The 17,452-nt window shown below is 37.2% G+C and overlaps 1 protein-coding gene across 1 annotated transcript in view; it reads left to right on the forward strand.

The window, feature by feature from the left end:
• LOC107675214 (sodium/potassium-transporting ATPase subunit beta-1-interacting protein 2-like) overlaps positions 1 to 17,452 on the forward strand; it is a 66,480-nt gene that overhangs the window by 38,847 nt on the left and 10,181 nt on the right. Inside the window, exon 2 of the mRNA XM_016469482.1 lies at positions 15,904 to 16,041. Coding sequence (XP_016324968.1) covers positions 15,904 to 16,041 — 138 coding nt within the window. The remainder of the gene's footprint in view (positions 1 to 15,903; positions 16,042 to 17,452) is intronic.

A 17,452-nucleotide genomic window follows, 5' to 3' on the forward strand; every position in this document is an offset into this window, starting at 1 on the left:
CGCGTCGATTTTTACAAAGCTCATCGGTCTGAAAAGCGAGGTGTACGCTGATTGGCCAGCTATCCAGTGCGTTGTGATTGGCAAAATACCTCAAGCCTGTGACGGAAATGTTACACCCCTTAACATACAGTGATGCTGTTTCTCTCGGCACTACAAGACAAAACCAATAAAACCCATTACAAACGAGGCATTTGTTGCATCCAGTGGGGACATAATTACTGATTATAATGACTTATACTGTGTTTTTATGCGTTGCATTGCGTATCGCGTCACGTAAACATAAAACCATGTCTGCATTTGTGATCGGAGAAACGACAAACAACAAGCGCTACTCTACACTGCTCAAACTCGCGTTTGAATCATCAGTGTCATCATATTTAAATATAAAAAACTTACAGGCTGTGAGTCAGAAGCGCCAGACTGTCCTTGCAAAGTTGGAACTGCCCCACTTTATAGAACAGCCTTTGAGCACAGACCCATTGTAGGCTACTCTGCAGGTTCAGGAAACAGTCCTCCATAAAATGCGTCACACAGCGTCACACACTGCGGGCTTGAGTGAGCGGCGGCCTGCGGATTCGACGAAGGGCTTGCGGCAACCACATGTGATGACCCCGGGCTTGACTCTGCTTCGTCCACGGTGAAAGCCGATCCGGCGATCCCCAGCGCGAAGTTGATGTATTTCCTCAGCGACCAGCACGGATCAGCTCTAGGCATGACGAAGCGGATATCGTCCTCTTTTGGAAGACCAACGAAACACACAGCATCTCCACAACATGGCAGCGGTGGAATACTACAGCGATAATAAAAGTTACGCCTTCTTTCTTTGCGTGAACATTTGGGCGGTGTTATGCAAATCTTCCCACACAGTGACGTAGACATGTGGGGGCGTGTTTAAACAAGGCGTTTTACGAGGGCGTGGACAAATCTTAACTTTTATAAAGAATATCTCTTTGGATTTGAGACTTTAGTCTTTGCAACTTTACAGATCTTCTTTATGCACCAAGAGCTTGTACACTCCAAAGAGAAAGGACCATTTGAAATCGCATCATATGACCCCTTTAAAAGTCTTTACTGATCACTTTAATGCATCCTCCTTACTGAATACAACTACAAATTTCTTAACAGAGCTATAAAAAAAAACACCATAGCTGTAGTTATGGCACCATAAGTGTTAAAGATTTAATTATATTGGTAAAGGTCAAGGGCTCTAACAAAGTGATCAGTTAATGTAAGATAATCATCTCATGAACAATACTTAACTGCAACCACAAGGGAAATGGAATATGCTTGCATGCACAATGACTGGGTGGAATTACACAACAATTAGCATTTGAACAATGATTGGCAAGTTTAAAATGCCGCACAGCTGTAATTAAAATGCAACAAAAGCCGAGACTCTAGAGTCCTGTTTGTGTTCGGCATCACTTTACTCTTGGCTAAGTTCACGGCTCTCTTTCCTATGTATTATTTTACGCCACCTTGTACCTCAGCGAAATGAGAAGGATATATGTCCTCTCCTCTAACATTACCTGAAGAAAATTACTTGGGAGGTGACGAAAGGAATACTGTATTTCTTCATCTTATTTTCTGTCCACTTTTTTTGATTGAATTTGGAGGGAATTTCAAGTATACTGATAGCCTTGTGTTGTTTGTGCAGACTACAGATAGAAACCAGTCAATGCGTTTCCCTGAAAACATGGTGTTGTTTTTGAATGACACTGTTCAAGCCACGTTATTTTGCCTCTCTTTTGATTCTATTTGGCGTTCAAGGGGCAAAATTGTGGACCGGCTGGCTGCCTTAATGTTCCATCTGATCGATGACAGGGTCAGATGATTGATGAATCAAGCAATCAGCGACTCTCTCCCGTGGACTCGTGGACGATGCAGACGATCAATTCCTCTCCCAATGGAGTGATATCATTAAGCCTCAGGAAGTTTCGATAGCAGCCTCTGCAGGATCCTCCGGCCCAGACCTAGGAATATATTTGACCTAGGAACAGGCTGTTAACTTTTCCAAAGTCAAGACACAATAGCGTTACTTTGCCAGGGCCCCAGGGTACAATAATACTTTTTTTTTTTTTTTGCAATTTTCAGACCCAGGGTCCCTAAGCACTTTTGTGGAAAATGCAACCATTTTCAGGGCTTTTTCGTAATTAAAGTCAACAGCCACTTTACTATATATTTTTTCCTTTTTTCACTTAATCCATTGTGCTTTTTTCATTCTCTCTTAGAAAAGGTCAGGGAATCATCGGAAAAGGTGCCCCTAAATCCCAGGTGTACACAGGGATCAGAGATGAGCTACCATAATCTCCTCTCCTTTATGACAACGGACGTTTTTCTGCTTTGATATCAGATAGGGGTTGACCTTTGTATGTCCGTCTATGTCACTTGCGGTCAAAGCTAGTGTCAGAGGTTTCTCGTTCATCTCATGAATAATGGAAAAGGAGCAACAAAATCCAAGTTTGTTAGCTTTGAAACTTTATTTGTGCGAGTATATTACAATTTAAAAGTTTGGGATCAGTAAGATTTTTTTTTTTTTTGAGAGAGAGAGAGAGAAATCAATATTTTTAATTTAGCAAGGATTAATTAAATTGATCAAAAGTGACACTAAATTAATTTATAATGCTACAAAAAAGTATTTTAAATAAATGATGTTCTTTCAAACTTTGTTCATCAAAGAAACTTGGGGGTAAATTTTCCATCACTGTTTCCACAAAAATATTAGGCAGCACAACTGTTTTCAACATTGATAATATTTAGAAAGGTTTCTTAAGCGCCAAATTGGAATCATGTGACACTGAATACTGCAGTGATGATGGTACAAATTCAGCTTTGCCATCACAGGAATATTTATTAGATAATTTATATTAAAATAGAAAACTGTTTCTAAAATAGAAACATATTTCACAACATTACAGTACTGTAATGTTCAAATAAATGTAGCTTTGGTGAACTTGAGACTTCTTTCAAACATGGAAAAATGTTACAGACCGCAAACTTTTAAACAGTTCAAGAAAAAATTTTTTTCAAAGTTGTAAAATAAATAGTTGTAAAATTTCATGTTAAATACAATGTTATTTGCTGTTACTTTGTAATTATTTGCAAAATGTACTACAACTTTCTGAATGAAAATTGTTTCTGTACCAACATTTTCTCAGTGTTCTGTATATGCCTAAAGTTAAAATTAACTTTAAGGAGAAGCACACACTTGAAGTGTGCTTTCTCTTCTAGAAAAACATTGACGACCCATCCTGCTGGCATGGCGTATCCAAATATTTATGCAATCAAATGCTCTCTGGATTGAAAAGTAGCAAATTGCAGTTCATGGGTGTGATGTATTCACAATGCTAATGGCATACAACATCTTGTTTCAATAGAAACACGTCAACACTTGAAGGAAGTCATTGCTTGGGGTCTTCAAATACTGTACATATAGGGTCTATAATTCTTACAAATGCAGAAAAGTTTGCCAGATATCTCTTGAAACTAGATGTAATATAGTTCATACTATATTAGAAATTGTATAGTTTGACATATTTGGTTAAAAACTGTTTCCTAACCTTCTGCTCAGTTCGTGGCCTGTTTTGTTCTCATGATCAAAGCGATGCACTGCACAGTAGCATCTTTTTCTTCTGAAATGCTTCCCTAACAGAAGGGACTTGCTACTCAGTTGACACCCAGATGCCACAACAAAGACATGATACAAAACCAAGACCTCTCACTCAGCCTGCCATTCATTTATGTGAGAATCTGGAAAAACAGGGTGACTCATCATTCATATTCCCATCTTGAAGTAAGGCTGAATTTATGCATTTGAAGAAATAAGATTAGCATTAAACAAGTGAGAGATCTATCTTATGCCATATGCCATATATAGCTGTCTTTACTAATTTTAAAATTAAAAATAGACACAAATGAGACAAGTCTTGATATAGAGTATGTGCTTAGGTAGAGCTTTAATAAATATGGATAACATGGACTTGGAAGAATTTGATGAGAAATGTTGAGTTCAGATCTTTGTCATGTCTGAGCACATTTCAGATGTTGAGATTGACACATTTGAGTCTTTTTCTCAGGAGAAAAAACAGTCTCCATTTGCTCTCCAGTTTGATCTCTTTTCAGTCTAGAAGAAACAGTTGAGATCCTATATAAGAGGTGCTTTATGGGTGTCTGTGTGGGAAGATGGTTTGTCCCCCGTCTCTGCTGAATGGTACAGGCCATCTCCATCAGCACATGTTCTTCTCCAAAGGGTGCCTGTCATCAGAGAGCATGCGGGCTTGTGGCAACGTGACCTTAGTAATACCCTGGCTGTTGAACATGCCTGCCTTTCGCAGGAGATTTACATAAGTATGGCAGAGTCTGATAATGTTCACATCGTTTGCCCCACTGCACTCAACGTCTTGACCCAAATGATGCTCTATGGGTGAATCCAGAAGAACTGCACACATTGTTGTATCATTGATCATAACCGTTGTATGCAGCTCAAGTGATTGCTTGTGATATAATTTTATTGGATATAATAATTGGTGTAATAGTTAAGGTCTTTTGCTTAAGGCTTATAACAAATTTTTATTTTGATTTTTTTTAAAGAACTTTATGAATTTTATTTTAGGCTGCATCAATATTTTAGGTTCAGATTTAGTTAAATGTGTAGTCTGTAAACTTTTGTATTTTTTTTTTTTTTAAGAATTCTCTTATGCTCACCAAGCCTGCATTTATTTAATCACTTTTATATATATACTACATGATCGTTTTTTTTTTATTTGAAGAATAAAAAGTTCAAACAGCATTTAGGAATTTCATTTTGAAATAGAAACCTTTTCAACGTTATAAATGTAAATTCTCACTTAAGTTCTCACTTTTAATCGATTTAATGCATCCTTGCTAAATCAAATCAAATCAAAGAATAAATCAATAAAAACTGAATGCAAAATAATTATAAAAGAGTATTTTAAACAACAAACAACGGTAGTATTTCAGAGATTAACTAACCATGTGTATAATTACTATTATATTATTAGTATTATACTGTATAAGTAAAAGTGTTTAACTTATTAGTTTGTCCATACAATTGTATTGTATCATACTAGGTTTTTATTCACACTACAGTTTAGTTGTGTGTGTGTGTTTTTAATATTATTATTTATTTTTAGGGTAAAAAGTTTCAGATTTTAGCCTATAATTTAAGAAAAATTGTATTAAATTTAAATTAAATTAAATTAAAATATAACTAAACTGTTCAAATAGTATGAAAAAAATCAATGGATAAACATAAGGTGTGACATGCAAAATACTGTCCCACCAATGATATAATGTCACTGTCACATTGAACAAAAAATGACTTTTAACCAGGTTGTTTGTTTAAAAAAAAAATGGTTTACATTGATATAACTTTAAAATATAAGAAATTCCTGTGTGTAAGGTTGTTTGTTTTAGTAGAATCCACTAATATTTGATTAGCACTAATAACACACCAATCAAGTAGTGAAAATCTGTTTATTATTGTTGACCAGTCGAAGTGAGAAATTTGATATTTATTTAGTGATAAAATCCCTGTGATGTATGTGGCAGATGAGTCAGTCAGCACTGCTGTGGTGTGTGTTATTATTAGCTAAATATTTTATCTCCACACCTACTCCACAGCCTGTTAATCAGCAAATGTATTTGCACATAATTCTCAAAAACACAGCTTTATTTTACATGGGCACAGTGGAAATGCTTTTACTGGCCCTGTGAATGGGAATCTAATGCCTAAGATGAAGGCAAAAGCACAGGCGGTATTGTATTGTATTTGTATCTAATTTTTACACCGACCCCTGAGCTTGGCCTCGCGTATTCAAAATCAGTAGTTTATTTTAAGACATTGCCAAATATTGTTAATACTTTCTCTGCATACAGGGAAAACGAGCACAAATACAGTGGCCCCAAAATGTATTTGGACACTTAAGCCACATTTAAAAATGTATGAGTGTTATTGTATTAGGTAACAAAATATCAGATTGGAGTTATTGAGCGTATCAGTTCTCCAGATAACTTTTGTGATGGACTTTTGACTCTGCCAATATAAAACGTCTTTGTGCTTTTCAAAATCGGATGAAGGCATGAAGCTCAACAGGTTCTGGTGTTTGTTACATGGTGACTCCATGGTCTCTAAAGCCTTCAAAACAGGTTTCTCTGACCTGTAATACTTCCTTTTAAATTCCATGAGCGGATTCCAGCTCTTTGTGACAGCACAGCTTTTTAAATAACTGGCACAAACGTGAAGAAACTGTCAGTCACTGAAACTTGGTAATGCTGCTATTTACCAGCAGTTCTCTGACAGAATCGCTTAAATGAGAACTGGCACTTTCCTCAAACACACCCAGTGAGAAGTGAAATAAATAAAGCATCAAGCAATTATGAAGCCTGAAAATAAAGATGACAGTTTAAGGTCAGCCAATTAGAGGGCTTCTCCACTGAAGTCAACTTATGGTTACTTTTTTTTTTTTATACCTCCTAGCTATAGAGGTCACTGTCCCAGGGACGGTTGAAACATTTCATGCATTTGTGTCATTTATGTAGCATCACATGCAGTAGATTTTATGTCAAGGATCTATTTTTAATATTGCTTCAGTGGTCGTGCGGTAGGACCTGAAGGATATATGACATTTGGATTGAATTTCCATGCATCTCTAGAGTTCCTACTGTACCCTGACTAGTTCATATTTTACATATTTATTAGTAAAGCCATTGTGGCAGCTCTGACAGTGGGCCTTCTCCGCATGCTGGCAGCTTCCACCCCGCTCAGTTGACATTTGAGTTTACTGCTGGGTCTATTCCCGTACCAGTCTCCATCATCTTTCCGGCCCTCGGGCAACAGCTCTTTCGCCAGCCTCATTTATATGCAAACGAATATTAAAATAGATTACCATCATTAACACCGCTGTATCTTGATGAATTTTATTCAGTTGCTCTCCTCCTCCCAACCCTAGAGCCATCCATACTAAGGAAATTAACGTTCGCCACTTGGTTCCTTGAAAACCTCTGGGTGGGAAACAAGAAGCTCTTCTTCACTGGACTGTATTACTGAGGCTTTCAAATATGGGTGTGAAAAGTCTTTAATATTCAGTTTCTGAAGTAATTCATGGCATGAAGTCAATGGCTGCTTCCAAATTTGCATACTGCTCAGACTACATAGTATGTGAGATTTAGAGTACAGTTGACATGCAATAGAAACCTGTTTTTTAAATGTATCTTATTGATTTTATTGTGAACGATTCATTCATTCTCATCATTTTTTATTAAAATATAATATAATCTTCCTGTGAAATTACAGATTTCTCTCTGGTGACGTATGCCAGACTTCTGCCATCAGTTTGTCCACTTAAACTCCGCCCCTTTTTTCTGTTGTTGATTTGCTTCCGTCCAATCAACATCCGATGGATAGAACCAGAACGATTTTTTCGATAATCTCTTTCACGCAAATGTATGACACAATACAAAAGAAAAGATCTCTACTTCAGTTACTTTGCGACTTTAAAGTATGCATCTGTTTTGGCTAATATTACCATTATATTGGCTAATATTACCCACAACCCCCTGTGTTACAGAGAATGTGGAGTTTATGATGGTGTTTTTTTTCTCAAAATACATACTTTAAGTGCATACACTTTATTTACAACTTCTAAAAATTATCTTTTATTGGAATGTATGATTTATAGGATTATTGGAGTACATTTTACAAGAAAAATGTGCTATTTGTTTTTCTCCATCAGAATTTCACGTTTCATTCAATGTGTTGCTGTTTATTTGTAATTGTTTGTGAAACTTACTAGAGTGAAAATTGATTCCAAAATTTATTTTTGAGTGTTAGTACACATGCTAGTTCCCATATAGCATTCAAAGAACAGTTCTTTATTGTATTTGTTCAGTTTGAGAAACAGATACCCGATGAAAAACAAAATCTAGCTCTCTGACATTTTTTCGTTGTTTGTCTTGGAGCAAAAACTTCATTTTGTGAAATTTAATATTAATGTCCGCCATTTCCTCCATGGTCACTTTATCTTTGCTCTGTGGGTGTAAAGCACCATTGCTTTAGTGGAGTGCTTTTCTTTTGCTGCCGTTCAGACCTTTGTGAGGATTCTGGTCAAAGAGCAATAGGCCAAGAATTTGAAACGGCCCATTGTGCGATGTAGATAATGAACAGCATTTTTCAAGCTTAGCTACACATTCTGACAGCTGCTGCAGAATCCCTCCACTGTATGAACGGCATGCTTAAACACATTATTGTCTCTGTTACACGCTGGGGCTGATACTGGAACTCATCATCATTGTCTATTACATAAAACAGAGTTACTCGTCAAATGTCCAACCTGCGTCATTCAGCATGGAATTCCAAGATTTGTGCGAATGGCGAGTCTGGTAATGAACACATTTAGACAGCTCTGTATAAGTAAATAACCTCATGCATTTTCAATAACCTCTTACTGGAGGCATGTAAATGTTGGCATTCATTGCATTGGTTTAGAGGCTCTCTGTGTACTTGATGTGCTTCTATTTGCATCATTTCCTTCGATGACATAATGAAGCCCGTGAATTGGAGTTGTCTGTTTATTTCTCCTGAGATGGGCTATGAACAAAATTGACAATCCAAAGCATGAATGTGTTTGCTTAGTGTAAGAATGAATATGTTAAACGTTATATTCCAATATTCTTCCATGCAGATAGATAGATAGATAGATAGTTTCATAATGAGACCTGTGCAAACCTTTTCATTTAATATGATGGATGATGAGCTGTTTCTCAAACTACACCAGATACTGTATGCCCATTAAGTCATCATTAAGTCATCATACTTACATACTTTTATCTGGAACCACTGAACTGTGTTGGATTCATCTTGTCTTGTCTTCATATACACTTCCGCAGGCTGTGCCCTCAGCTAAAGACGAACAAAGGAAGTGCATACTGATGTACATCAACTCAAACTGATGGCTTCCTGTCACTGTAGTTAGTAGTAGAGGAACGCAGCTCTTAACTACCATCACCTGTTCACTCTTTCACTCTCCAAATGAAGCACTTGCAGCTGATGATCCTTCCTTCCTTCTTACCTTCTTTCCATCATTTTCCCCCTTTTACTGCATTTATTGTGAAATAATGTTTTATCTTACTTTTTCTTCCATCCCTCCATCCTTTTGTTCCTTTCTTCCTTCCTTCCTTCCTTTATCCAGTTGTTCCCAATTTTATTAAGTTATTGTAAAATATTGTCTTTTTTCCTTTCCATAGATTTCCCCTTTTTAACTTTTATAGATTTTAACTTTTTCCTCCCTTCCTTCCTTCCTTCCTTCCTTCTATACATCAAAGAACCTAGGGGAAAATGGATCCCAGTTTCCACAAAAATATTAAGCGGCATAACTGTTTTCAACATTGATAATAATAAATAATTTCTTGGGCACCAAATCAGCATATTTAAATTATTTTTGAAGGATCACGTGACACTGAAGACTGGAGTAATGATGCTGAAATTTAGCTTTCTCATCACAGGAATACATTACATTTTAAAATATATTCAAATAGAAAACAGTGTGAAATAATGTTATTTCTTCATTGCTTTCTTCCTTCAGATTTCCCCCTCTAATGCAGTTATTTAAAAAAAAATGTTTTCTTTTCCTTTAGAGTTCCTATTTTAACGCGGTTATTGTAGAATAATTTCATGGTCAGTGATGTATGATGTGTTTATGTACGTTTATCAGCTTTGATATGCATACAATCTTGCAAATATTTCATTGATACAGTACACCCACTTGAAGTTTTGCATAAACGTGTCCATTGTACATAACATGCAGGGGAAAACAGCAGGGGTCCTTGAATGTGTTTCATTGTCACTGTGCATTTTAGATTTCTTCACATTACTGTACAAAGGTGGTTTTATATGCTCTTTGATAACTAATAATTATTTATTTACAGTAGTTGGCTCTGTTTGAGAATATTCTTTGAGGCGATGAAAAGAAATAGACCTTCAAGAGAAAGCATCATATTCATTTGGAATCATAACTGTGTCTGTTTCTGTAGTTGCATACAGTCAATTCCAGTTATACTTCATCCAGATCCACTGTTTAGACGTAAATGAGATGCAATGGCACTTCTGGAAAAGCAATTCTCACCACCGTTACTGCCTGAAACTAAGACCACTTGAACGTGGTGTTCGTGAAACAGTGTCATGCATTGTCATGGCTGGCTGGTTGCATGATGTTTGACAGAAGCAGACACAGTTGTGAAAGGACGTCTAGAGTGCCGTACACTAATCAAGCATGTTGCAATGTTTGCAAATGCAAATACTTGTATTCTGTACCCACATTAGCAGTTTACACTTACTTTTTAAATGTCTCTGCACCTCAAAACCCACCGTCTGTTTAGTCTGCTCCAACTGAATGTGTAATAGTTTAATTAACCATTCAATTCTGCTGTTATTTTTGCAGTCTCATCTCTGCAGAGCAACATTAAAATCACTGGCGGAGGCAGCAGATGGAATTGGATTACTGACGGACAATGGAGGCAGGCCAAGATGTGCCTTCCCTCTGCCATGCAGCATGGGAGCCTTCTTCATTAGCCCGTGCTCATTCTGTAGTTAATGCTCTGTGGCGCTAACACTGGGAAACGCTATAACTCGGCCAGCTTCGTTTGAATGCGCCGTGAAGCTCTCTATTCAACCTGCCCCTGCTGATTGATTAGCTTTTGTCTCTCTGATTAAAGGCTCCTCGTGTCCCTGTGCACCGAAAGAAACATATAAATGGGGGGAAAGGGAGAGAGAAGCGAAGCGGGAGAGAGGCAAGCGAAAGCACAAGGTTGGGAGAATGAGATTTGGCTTTGTCACAGGGAGAATGAACTTTAATCTCAATCACGGACTGAAAGCATGCGCTATAGCAGCTAATCGCTAATGGGATGCTTCTGCTGCCAAGTAATAATCATGAAAAAACATTATGTGCACATAAGGAAGGGAAAATATCATTACAGGAATTGGTTATGCTGACCTTTGGATTTGATATTCATTACGGAATCGGTTTAGTGATGCTTTTAGCTTGACACTCTCACTGCTCACCACAGTTAAGGGGTGTTGTTACCAAAAAGCAAGACAAAAATTCTCCTCGGCCGTGGTATAATGGTAGAGCATATGGTCTCGAGTGGCTTATTGCTTGTATAAAATGATGCCAACTGCAATATGTACAATAAATAATTGCGTGTATTAATATTAATAATCGCACAAAAAAATTATTCCGCCAAGTTATACTGTTCATTATGCTAACTGTAGGCTGTTTACCACTTTAATAGCTTGAAGCAATGTTCTCAGAGCTCAAACTGACAAAACATGGAGCCAGCAAGGTCAATGGTTCAATTCCCACATACTGGTATAATGATTACATTGAATGCACTGTAAGTTATAAAAGTGTTTACCAAATACATAAATGTAAATTGTAGAAACGTGCTGTATTTAATGTAGAATTGAGTTGATGTCTGGTCCAATGTGTGTGTACTATCATTCAAAGTTTGGGGTCAGTATATTTTTTAAGAAATTAATTAGTTTTTATTCAGCAAAGAGACATTAAATTGATCAAAAGTTTTACATTGTTACAAAACAAGATATTTTATCTGAAATATATGTATTTTTAATGTTTATCATGGAAAAAATGTATTTTTCTGGATTCAACATTATTGATAATATTTGATTTCTGAAGATAATGTGACACTAAGGACTGGAGCATTGTCAGCTAAGAATTCAATTTTGCCATCACAGGAATAAATTACATTTTAAAATATATTCAAATAGAAAGCAGTTATTTGAAATGTAATAATATTTCATAATATTACTGTTTTTACAGCCATGGTAAGCATAAGAAACTTTCAAAAACTTCTTTCAAAAGTAATCTTACCACATCCTCACTTTTGAACATTATGTGTCAGCTTATTCAGTGGCTTTGAACGTTTCTGAGATTTTAAAGCTTCACAATGAGTGTTATGATTTTTTTATAGATACATACTCGTGCATACTATTCTGAAGTACTGAATGTCTGCTTGATACCGTAGGCAATCTCTTTGTTGTCAGTGAGTAGTCAGGCCTTCAAAGTTCTTCTTTTAAGGCCTTTCCACTTCCAAATCTCGATCTTCTGATCATTTATGAGAGGATGTTCCTCTCATATTTATAGATCTAATTACTCGTGTAAAAATGACTTGATAAATCTGTCATTCCGAGCACAGCTGCCCCACAATGCTGTTTACATTACTGCTTATATAAAAGGGAGGCCCAGGGGCCACATTAATGATGATCTTGCCCCCCACCTCAAACAAGAGCCTGCAGCCTGCTCATAAAACCCCTCAAGCTTTTACTCCCCATTGGACATGCATGTTAATGCTAGGGCTCTTTTGGGAATTCTGTCAATAAGCGCAGGTGTCCACAAAAGCCTAAGAGAAGAGAACTGTGAATATGTGTGCCATTAAGATGTGTTTTAAAGCCATTGTCAACACACTATCTTTCACCGAACAACATAATGTAGCATAATTAGCCATATTTGCATTTTGCAACCTCTTCGCAGGCAGGGCAGATTGTATTTTGTGCTGGCAAATGGGCTTCCTCCAACACCATGGCACTCTGGTTTATTAGTGGATTTCAGGGGTGGCTGTAGTTTTTCACAAGGCTTTACAAAAGCAATGGAACCGCTGAGTTGGGTCAATCAAACGTTATGCTTTTTTCTCGTGTGCTTGTGCACGACTATGGGCGAGCAGTTCTTCTGAGAATACGGTGTAATACATGCCTCATCTGACAAGAAGAGCTTTTGATAATGAAGGTGTTATGGGTTGCGCATAGTGCTATCATGCTCTCCGGCTCATGTTTACGCTGTTTTTCATGGATAATGGAAAACAACCTATTATGAATAGGTTTCAATATACATTTATTCATTATAAATGAATCCAGTTGGCATTTCAAACTTGTATTTTCGTTTTTCTGAGGAGCACAAAAGGAGATTGTTTGAAGATTTGTACTGGTCGCTCTTTTCCATGCTAGAATGAAGACTCCAAAATGCCAAAATTAGACCATGTGACTTTATACCTTTATATTATAAGTTTTCTGAAGCCCACCATGGGAGTAAATCAAATTTTGAGTCATTATTTACTAATAATCTTCCCCTCCAGTAAGCTGTTATCCACTGTGACTGTTATCCACTGTGACTGAGTTGAACTTGAGAACCTGATTCATGAACCAATCATTCAGACCAGTATTGCCAACAAGATTGGTCAGTTTATTGACTCTTAAATGATTTGTTCACAAGTTGGGCATTGCTACTTTTCCCATGAATTCTCATGAACATTCAAAGGAGAGCTAGATCAGATTTTTTGTGTTACAACTTAAATTTCAGTTTCTTCACACAAAGCTATTGTGCAACTTCAGAGGACTTACAATATAGCACATGAGTCTTATTGAAGTGATACTTCTATGGTACTTTTGTGTCCTTTTCAGAAGACTGAAAACCTCCGTTCCCATGCATTGTAATTGCATAGAATAGTGCAACCGGTATAATTAGTTCAAGTTTCAGAAAGTCTGTATGTTTGGAACAACATGAGGGTGAGTAAATAACAGAATTTTAATTTGTGAACTATTCCTTTAAGAAAACAGATGGTAATGCATTTGTCTTTTCATCCTTCTGTTTCATACTAGAAATATGGAGGACAGTGAAAATAAAGAAGAGCTAGAGCAGGGGGAAATCACATGCCATGATTCATAAAACACACCGAAACCAGAGAATTATTTGGTGCCATTGGGTTGGCTGAATGGGAAGGCAGAATATTATTGTGGTAAAAAAAAAAAGTAGATGCCACTTGGGAAGGGAGCCATTTTTATTCTGACACAAAACTAATCTCATCTGCACCCTAGAGCTGTGACGATTCGTAATCTAGAGACTTGTGTGAAGTGTGGTGGTGTTGCTTGGTGTTGTCAGTATAATACCTTTCATTATGATCAATGACATAAGTGTTTGGGACAGGCACGCTTACCAGATGTACGCTAGCAGAAGCTCAAAGAAAACACCCAGACAACAGAAGACACGTCCCTTGGGGAGATCATGGAGGGGGTCACAACCTGGTCATCACTGGGCAAAACTAAACAGTATGCACAGATTAATAGACTCCTGAGCTTTGTTCATGGGTGAACAAATTTATAGCATGAACTATTGCTCAGTTACAAACAGCAGTGTTTCATAGACTGTCATTAAACCTACAGCGCCATGGCAAAAAAAAAGAAGAAGAATGTTTTCATTTGATTGACACTGCCATCTAAACTGAATGTGATAAGATACAGAGTTTGAATCAGTCTGACAAATCCTTCACTGAATGAATCACTTTGTCAGAGTGGTTACTGAATTAACTTCTGATTAACTGAACCACAGGACTTTTATTTTTATTGATGTGCCATAGCAAGAACTGTTTTGTTCAAGGTTTGTAATACTTAAATTAGTATTATTACTCCTCATATGATAGTTTAAGTTTGACTCGCAAGGCCTCCAGTATTTATGCTGTATTTATGCGTTGCTTGTTCTTGGAGCTTTTTTATTAACAGAAACTGGGAGTGTTGATATAATAAATTAATGAACCATGATTTATTTTGTGTTTCCAGAATATTCAAGATTCTAATTCTGCATGAATACTTTTTCAGTAAAATCAATAGAATTATTTAGCATTTTTATATTTAGAATAATTCTTAATTAATAAAAATAAATGTACCAATAAATATTTTAAAATTATTAAATGATATAATTAAATATTTTTTAAATCCTGTGGCCCCCGTGGTCACGGTCTTCTGGTTTAAATCCATAGGTTTTTTTAAATAATTTTTTTAAATAATGTATTATTTTTGTATTTTTATTGTTTCAAATAATTTGAATAATTGTTCATTTAGTCAATGTTATAATTAAACCAATCTCAATTAATAGCTAATTTTTATGTTTTTCTCAGCAAAACTTGAAATATTTTATTTATATGATCCAATGGGTGGGCTGTAGGGTTGAACAGGGTCTCTCTCCCCTGCTGCAAAAACAGCACTGAATAGGAAACACTTAAATACAGCATCTTGGTGCGACTCTAAGTCATTTGATATTCATGCTGCTATTGAACGCTCTGAAGCCTCTATTGATGTTCACTTGAGTAGATGTTTGAAAATGCGACCGCTGAAAACTCGAATGTCATTGTGACCTCAATAGCTTTATTTAACAACCTTCATCCTGAATCTTTGCTCTTTACTATCCCCCATTACATCACAAGGAAAAGCAAGTAATTCAATGGCGTGATTTTTTTGTTTGGTTTCCTTCCCAGAAAAGACCTTGAACATCTGAGGTTGTTAAACAGAGATTCTTGTGAATGCAGCTGAAGACACGGGGGCTATTAGCATTAGCTTTATGAGGCTGGCTGCTTGTAGGTCCTTTGGGGATGAAGCCGTGACCCCGTCCTGGTCTGCTTTTGGAAGTGCCATAGCTTGTGGTATTGACATCAGTGTCATGTCCAATCAGTGACTGAGATTGGAGCACCCAGAGCTGCGAGGCTGGACTTGCCAGCTTTAATTTCCAAGTCGTCTCTGGTTTTTGCGAAAGGGTGGGGGGTTTGACTCCGGAGAGCGGCACGTCTCGGTCCTAATTAATCGCCTGTGTGACAGGGGTATTCCTCTGGCTGCATGTAGAATGTGCTTTCACATGTGGCCCCGCAGCCCGTCGTCTCACCCTGCCTTCCAGCTGACATCAGAGCACTGTCATAACAGCAACCCCTGAAGCTGGCTTAAAAGGAAATCTGTTTACGCCTTTATGCAAATAAATGCTTGCATGTCAATGTATTGTCCTCGTCTTTGCTTTGTAAATCAGTATCTTTTCCTCTGTGTTTGGTTTCTAGATCAGCATTCTGGAGAGACAGATATTTGATTTCCTTGGATACCAATGGGCTCCGATCCTCACAAACTTCATCCATATCATCACAGTGATTCTAGGCCTCTTTGGGACAGTACAGCTCAGACCGCGATATGTGACCGGGGTGAGTTTCCACATATTTTCATATTCAGGTTGTGACATATATTGTCTTTCCTCCCTGCAGTTTATGTGGTCATTTTGTTTTAATCTTATACCACCGGTGTCATAAAAGTGTCTCACTTTGAATTTTTTGCCAGGCACAATGCAACATAACAATAAGCAACACATATAAGTTTTTGTCCTAACCTTTTGCTACCATGATAAGCAACAAGACATTTTGACAGTTTTTTGGTTTCAGTCTTGTTGCATTGGCTAGCCTTGCCTACTGTGGGATCTCATTGGTCTAAAATCCTGCTCCATATATGCACTTACGCATCAGATATGTTCTGATTGGATGTGATTGTTTTAACACATTGACTATGGAATAATTGTTACAATGGTGCATTTTCTCCTCGATTTGGTTTGCTACATTTAAAAAAGACCAACATTTGTTAATAAAAATCACATCTCTGCTTAAGCAGTCCCCCCCACTTAAACCAGCCTAAATTGAATTTCTGGACTCCAAAATAAGACCAGCAATCCAGTTTAGGCTAGTTTAAGATGGATCATCAATGCTCAATGAGTTTATAATAGCTTTCTATATGGCTTTAAGATGGTCTCCCAATCTGGCCAGGCTGGTTTTTAGCTGGTCTTGCTAGTCTTAGAGCCTGGCTAAACTGTTGTTTAGATGGGTGGTCAGTTGTCTCTCAGACTGACCAGCTGAAAAGTGCCCAAAACCCTTGCAAAATCAGGCAAGGTAACAGACCAGCCTAAGAGACCAACTAAGACCAGTTTTTGCTGGTTTTAAGATTTATTTCTTCAGCAGAGATATGAGTAAACTCTTCCTTTATTGGTCAGAATGTTTAGGATGGATCAACAAAGCTCAATGGGTTTATTGCAGCTTTCTCTCTGTTCATAGAAATGGTTTTCTATTCCTTATGGTCCAATCTTTCAATCCAAGTGATTGCTGTGTTAAATTTGAACTAAACAAATGAACTAAGGTACAAAATGCATCAGAAACAAATGATTCAAGTGACAGTTTTATGCATGATCTCTATTGGTGTCCAGTCCATCAATCAAGTCATACCTAATATGTGACCCTGGACCAGAAAACCAGTCATAAGTGTACATTTTTTTAAATTGAGATTTTCCATTAATGTATGGTTTGTTAGGATAAGACAATATTTGGCCGAGATACAACTATTTGAAAATCTAGAAACTGAGGGTGCAAAAAAATCTAAATATTGAGAAAATCGCCTTTAACTACTCATGGTCTGCTTGGTCGCCGGAGATCCTTTCTTTGGTGAACCAAAAACAAACAAATAGCTTATCTGCCTTACGCCACGGGGCAGCTCTGTGTGGGTAAGCGTCCAGTGCTCGAACTGGACAGAGCAGATTAAGCCTTTCTTGGCCTACTTCCTGGAACAGAGGAGGAC

Source organism: Sinocyclocheilus anshuiensis, unplaced genomic scaffold, assembly GCF_001515605.1.
Source record: "Sinocyclocheilus anshuiensis isolate Anshui unplaced genomic scaffold, SAMN03320099.WGS_v1.1 scaffold1222, whole genome shotgun sequence".
NCBI lineage: Eukaryota > Metazoa > Chordata > Actinopteri > Cypriniformes > Cyprinidae > Sinocyclocheilus > Sinocyclocheilus anshuiensis.